The sequence below is a fragment of the Etheostoma spectabile genome, chromosome 16, assembly GCF_008692095.1.
Source record: "Etheostoma spectabile isolate EspeVRDwgs_2016 chromosome 16, UIUC_Espe_1.0, whole genome shotgun sequence".
Taxonomy (NCBI): domain Eukaryota; kingdom Metazoa; phylum Chordata; class Actinopteri; order Perciformes; family Percidae; genus Etheostoma; species Etheostoma spectabile.
In genome coordinates, this window is record NC_045748.1 from 15,632,864 (window position 1) to 15,639,414 (window position 6,551).

Consider the following 6,551-nt stretch of genomic DNA (forward strand, 5'->3'; position numbering starts at 1 on the left):
TCACATGAAAATGCATTTTTATTCATATTTTCTTTTTTGTTTAAGTTCTTTTGTGTATCAAGTATCATGTCATGAAAATATTCCACTATCCCAGTCCTCCTCTCCCTCCTGTTCTGTGTCCATCTGCTCTTTTGTGTGGAATTCACAGAACGAGGTGCCACTGTCGGATCGGCTTAAGCCTATTACTTCCCGGTGGAGGCTGCAAAATGAGAAACGCAGGTCCCCCACTCTCTCCTTCAGTTGTTCAGGCACTTTTTTCTTTCCCACCCTGTGTGCACATTCCAGATGTCCTGCACTGACCAGCAGCAGGTTTAAATAGGACCTGGTCTTTAGAGGAAGAGTACCCAGCAGCAGCTTCTTTTTGAGAGAAGTCCAGTCTGTTTTGTACCCATCAGAAAATCCACATTGTGTGTGTGTGTGTATGTGTGTGTATACATTTGGCTTCAAGCTACATACATACACTCATAAAGACTTCATCAATATGCAGTCACTTTACATTCACTTATTGTACACCGGCCCACATGGACTCATGCACCATCATGCACACACATTGCTTGCTACTGAATCTAGCCACCAGGCTGTTAATGTCCTCAATGTTGACACACTTGATGCTATAATCCCAATTTTCTTTCACAGTTTTGACCAACAAACACAACTCTGTGTTGGTACTCTAATGCTGCAGCTTGTTATTCTGTGCTAGTTTAGAATAAAAACCAGTTGTGTCAGGACAGTATTTTTTTTTTTTTTAAGTGGCATCTCATATGTTTCAAGACTGTAACTGTAATTCCCACAAGCATTCAGAGAATGACAGCAGCTATGCATCTGTTAATAGGGACAGAGACAATTTGTCATCTGAAATTCCAAATTTACCACATACATTTTTATCTTATCTGGGAATGATGCCAATGACCCATCGTGCAAGTCTTAAAATGTATTTCTACGAGCTACAAAACATTCTTCATCCTCAGTTTCCACTCGACACGTGCCATATCTATCTGAATATGTGTCAAACCACAGTGCAGACTAACAAGTAGTGTCTATGATTATCAATAAAATATTTACAGTACAGGCTCTTTTTTTTGGTCATGGGGTAAACGAAACAGCACAGAAGCACAAGCACATATACAGTATACAGTCCAATTTAAATGGCACACACATTGACCGACAAAACTTTCAGTACCACCTTGCTGAGACTAAACAAACATTAAGTGCAAGGATACATCTTAATACAAAATATCGAACATTGATAACTTTGCTTAAATATCAGATAAACAAGTATTACTTTTCTTTTTACATACATTTGCCACTGTATTTTATGCATTGTTTCCCTACATGAGCAGATACAGAATTACATGGAACAATAACAATGTTTTTGGTTTGATTATTTTTGTTTTCGGGTCCAAGGTTTTTATCTCTCTCACTGAACACAACCTTTTTAAACATTGTGACTTCACTCCTATATGGCGCTAAGAGCTAAAGTAAAAAAAAACAAAAGTAATGTGTGTCACCAAAGACTACGGTGTTCTGCGCCTTTACTCCTCTTCCCAGTCTGTTTAATGATAACCAACACAGTTTGAGCAGGTTGAAGAGTCTGTGAGCTGTTTAAATAACGTTGTATTTACAGATAATGCCAGTCTGGCATCACTCCAGGTGATGTCTTTATTTATGCAGGTGGCTTGTAGCGCTACACGTCCTATTTCTTTAAATTAAAAAATGTCATTAACCATTGCATTGTAACTTCCCAATCTTCCCTCAACAACCAGCAGCCAAATCCTGTTTGGAGACCCGGTAATGATCACATCACGTAATAAACCATTTCCAGTCTTCCTCGCGTCCCTTCACTTTATCCAGATGGTGTTGTTACGATCTGGTCTGCGGGGGTCGGGGACTGTGGTGTTGCCAGTCGCAGTGAGGTCACTAAACGTGGAGAAAAACTGCTCCATCTCGTTCTGTAGCATCTGATTCCGCCGCTCAGCGTCATCCTTGGCACGCTCGGCGTTGCGCAGCTTGATCTCCGCCATGGTGTACTTTTTTCTCTCCTGGTCCAGCTCTTCATTGAGGCTTACCATCTCTGTCTCCAGGTCCAGGTTACGCTGCTCCAAGCTGCAAAAGGAGGTCAACACAGAGTTAGGAGAAGAGACTGTGTTCACTAAACAGAGTCTAATGACAAAACATACAACAGCAGTTCATTTTCAATAAGCTAAAAAAAAAATGCTGTTGAATAGTTGAGGTTATCCTAAAATTAAACTGGAATAATTACTACTTCACGCAGGATGTTCTATTTAAGTAAGTTTGTCACACCACATCCAGTCCTGTTTTATAGTTATACAAAAATACTTTAGCACATGCTCCATTGCAGTCATGTATAGCTTTCTTGCACATTTCCATTGCTTTGTACTGTCTGTGAAACCCTTTTGTTTTTAATCTGCCAGTGTGCCATGAAATTTTAAAAGATTTCAAACTTTGCAAGAAAAGTAAGTACAAAAAAGTGCTATATTGTACTAAGAAATAAGAGAATTTAAAATGCACATATAGTTTAATGCGTAACATTTTGGGAAATATGCTTATTTGCTTTTCAGCCGAGAGTAGGATGAGCGGATTGATACCACTCTCATGTCTGGGCACTAAATATAAAAAGTTATAGCCAGCAGCCATGTTCATTTATCTTTAGCAACTTCTTTCTAATGCAATCCAAAAACACTATTTCTCACAGACGGGACTCTACCTCTTTATCCTGGCCTCATACTCTGTCTTCTGCTTGTGCATCTCCTGTTTGAGACTCGCCACTAAACTGTGCAGAGCACTGTGACTGCCGGGGCCATTGCCAACAGTGTAAACATCACTATTATCACTACTGCTGGTGCCCCGACTGCTCCTTCCTGCTCCACCTCCACTTCCTTCTCTGTGGCTGTTCCTGCCCTCCCCTTCTCTTCCTCTGCCAGGCTGGGGAGGCTCATTGTCCTGTGGTGGTCCATCCACGTCTTCATATTGACCTCCATAAAAGTCCTGCTCAGGGCAGGTAGTGGTGGAGGAGCGACAGGAAGTGGAGTTGTCAGGAAGAGAGATTTCACAGGAGGAAGTGGACCAGGTGGCGCTGTCTACGCTCTGCTTGTCCTCGCAGCTGCTGTTCAGACACGTGTTGGTGATGTGGTTCTGCTGCTGCACGTTCTGATGGTTTAACTGGACATTGTCATACGTGGACAGACGGTTTTGATTGGATGTTTGATCCCCATTGGGGCAGTCACGCGTTTTGTTGTTTTCTCGTAAAGTGACGCAGCCATTTGTTACCCAATGACCGTTGCGGCCGTTCAGACTCCCTGTGACGATATCAGTGCCGGAAATGCCCATGCGCACAACTCCAGTCGCATTCCCGCCGGAGCTGCTTCCACCTGTCACGCCACTGGTGCCCATTTTCGTGCCGGAGCCTTTGAGCGTTCCGCTGCGCCGCACCGGTAAACTCCCACCACCACCAGTCAAAGTCGGGCTCTTCTCTTGATTGGGGTCTGAAGATGGCGAGGAGCTGAAGGAGCCATTTGTAACAATCCCACTCCCTTTACTGAAAGCAGGGTTCTTTTTAACAGTCAGTGGTGGACTGCGAGTGATGTCAAAGCGTCCTATGACACCATTACGAGGGCTTGCTGATCGCGGGGAGCCACTGTTGTCCACGTGTTGGCGATGCGACGGAGACTCCGGTGCTTCCCAAACACATTGCCGCACCGTCTGTGTGTTGTTGTTCTCGGCGTTCTGAGATACTGTAGTGATCGCAGAGGTAGTAGTGGTGGCTTGTCGCCGTTGTAGCTCAATATTGTTGTTGACGAGCTCAAGGGCCGTGGGGCTGTCCTCATCCAGAGGGAAGAACACGTCCTGCCGGCCAATCAAAACGGCCATGAGCTGCTGGACCAGAACAGTACCTAAAAGCATGAGACCACAAATCATTATCATTACATTTAAAATGTTCATTTATTAATGTAAAAAACTAAAATAAAAATGCCGGAAAGCAAGACACGTGCACACAACCAGCTGGAATACTGACCTTCCATAATAGCGACTGGATCCTCGACTTTTGGCCTCAAGATATTTGGCCCAAAGACTGTGGCCAAGTTTTGGACGCTCATTTTATTCACTCCTGAATATGACTGGACTTCATCTAGAAATCTGGAAAACAGGAAAATATCATCTTTTCGCTGGTCAATAAGGATAACAGTTTGAAGTATCATCTGCTTTAACTATTATTTAATACCTGCAGATGTACTTGAGAAGGTTGTAGTTCACTGGAGGTAGATTTTCCACAAGCTTTTTCAACTCCTTCATACCCTGAAGATGGTGCAGATCATTTTTAGATAACGTAGATTCAATCGAGAACATTGATTAATATAGATACCACATGTTCTGAACAATCATGGGCAATTTACAGTGTATCAAATATGATACAACAATCACACCCAGAACAGATGGAGAACAAAAGTTGAAAAAATTGAAGTAAAAGATTATTATCTGCCATCTAAAAACAATTACCAATAAATTATTCCCATTACTTTATGAAGTATGCGATGACAGAGGAAATATGTTTTTGTCTTCATAAGAAGATTTTTATTTAAAGAGAATTACTTTCTATATTTATGTATCATCAGTCACCGGTGAATCTGAAGTGATCTCAAAGGATTAAAAATAATCAAAAACCCGCTGTAATCTATGGGAAAACTAGTAACCTTTTGTTCAGGGATAATGTGAATTGTGCTTACTCCTAGGATGTTTTAAAGGCAAGACAGCACTAATCTATGCTTGAGGTGTTAAAACTTAAATAATAGATGCATGCACATGCATACAAAGCCGTAAACTTGGGTTCTTAAGTGAGAATAAGAAAGATGTTTTGGAAACTGTGGGAAAGCAAAAGACTAGTCCCTTGCTGTGAAGCATTATCTTTCTGCAAGTGAAATAAATCCTATTTGGATGTTAGAGGTTAAGACAGGCACAACAAAGTCTTTGTGTGAGAAACAGCTGAGCAGAGTATGGATGACCGAGCAGCTTTAATGCTCTACAACAGGATGGATGATTGGATGATTTATGTGAGAGCTTTTTAGTACTCACTTCTGATGATATAATGTATGTAAGGTACAGATAAAGAAAAACTCATCAAGTTCTCTTTCTTACCATTTCATCATCTTTGCTGAGGAGCTTGGCGCAGGCCAGAAAATCATCATACATGTGGAAGGGGACGACGGGCTCCGGCAGCTCTCTGAGATACAGCTTCAGTAGAGAGGCAACTGTATGCACGTCTGTGTTACTGGAAAAAAGACAGGGGAGGGTTATAATTTATTATGGGTACATGACATGGAGGCTAAAACAAGTCATCATGATTGCTCCTGCAGCAAGAGAAAAGTTATAATAGACATTTTTGGAAATACACTTATTCATGTTTTGGCATTGGAAAGTAGAAAGAAAATTGATACCTCCCTTTTCTGTTTGTTATATATGAGGCCACAGCCAATAGCCATTTTGCATAGCAAAGACTGGAAACAAGGTAAATCGCTAACATGGCTCTGTCCAATGCTAACCAAATCAACCAATCAGAAAGTAGATAGCTCACTAAATTCACATTTTGTTTGTTTAATGTTCCATAGAAAAAAGGAAGCGTGTAACAAAAATGTTCTGTTTATGTATTTCAATTCAAATAAATGTAGTATTTCACATTAGATATTTAAGTTAACTTTATGTGGGAGAATCATCAAGCTTTAGCAAACTTAAGAAAGGACAGGACACAAGCAACAGAAAGACAAATTTTATAACAAAAGCAACAGATGGGGCAACAACAACACTGAGGAAGCTTAGATGATCTGCCAAAAGGAAAGAGGATTTCCACTGTAGGTTCAGACACTAATAAGCCAATGAGGGGCAGCGGCTGAGGCAGGCAGGAGGTTACAAGAGAATATAATAAGGGAATCAGCAAGGTGAAGGACAGACAGGAACAAAAATCATACATAGAAGGTGGCGTAGTTGTTGCCACTGCATGACATGAGTTGTGTTAAAGCAGACGTAGGAGGGCAGAGATGTGTCATGCTGACATGATGGTGGGATTTTGTAGCCTGGGTTTGTAGGAAGTGGTGAGATGTACGACCTGGATCCTGATAGTCCTGTCCAGGTTTTATTTATGGTCATAACGTAGATGGTGGGAGTGAAAGAGGGAGGAGGAGCAGATAAGAAGAGATGTGGAGCTGGTATGAAACATGTATTTCTCTGTCATCCTGAGTTATGGATTAAAGTTGTCACATTTAAGAAACATGTCTCAGTGCAGCCACCTATATTCCAGATTGTAACTCCAATTTAGTTGCAAGCTGATTTTTAAGATTGTGGAGTTTGTATTGGCTTGTAGACAACTGTGAGTTTTGGAAAACCCTTTTCTCTTTAAAAGGAACACACCGACTTACTGGGTCTTTAGTTTATTCACCGTTACCCCCAGAGACAGACAAGTCAATACATACCCTTCTCATCTCCGTGGGTGCTGTAACTCTGTCTGAAGCCCCCAGCATTAGCTTAGCCGAGCAAAGATCCCG

The 6,551-nt window shown here is 41.6% G+C and overlaps 1 protein-coding gene across 9 annotated transcripts in view; it reads right to left on the reverse strand.

The window, feature by feature from the left end:
* Positions 1-6,551, reverse strand: part of arhgap24 (Rho GTPase activating protein 24) — a 70,691-nt gene continuing 64,140 nt past the window's right edge. For 5 of the 9 annotated variants that reach the window (XM_032538871.1, XM_032538873.1, XM_032538872.1 and 2 more), the window contains 5 exons: positions 5,152-5,284; positions 4,241-4,314; positions 4,034-4,155; positions 2,726-3,911; positions 1-2,103 (listed from right to left, as the gene is read on the reverse strand). In XM_032538871.1, the coding sequence (XP_032394762.1) occupies positions 1,839-2,103; positions 2,726-3,911; positions 4,034-4,155; positions 4,241-4,314; positions 5,152-5,284 (1,780 nt within the window). In that variant the 3' untranslated portion in view covers positions 1-1,838. Of the gene's footprint in view, positions 2,104-2,725; positions 3,912-4,033; positions 4,156-4,240; positions 4,315-5,151; positions 5,285-6,115; positions 6,132-6,551 lie in introns of all 9 variants that reach the window. The other 4 variants (XM_032538876.1, XM_032538877.1, XM_032538870.1 and 1 more) reach the window with 2 other exon arrangements.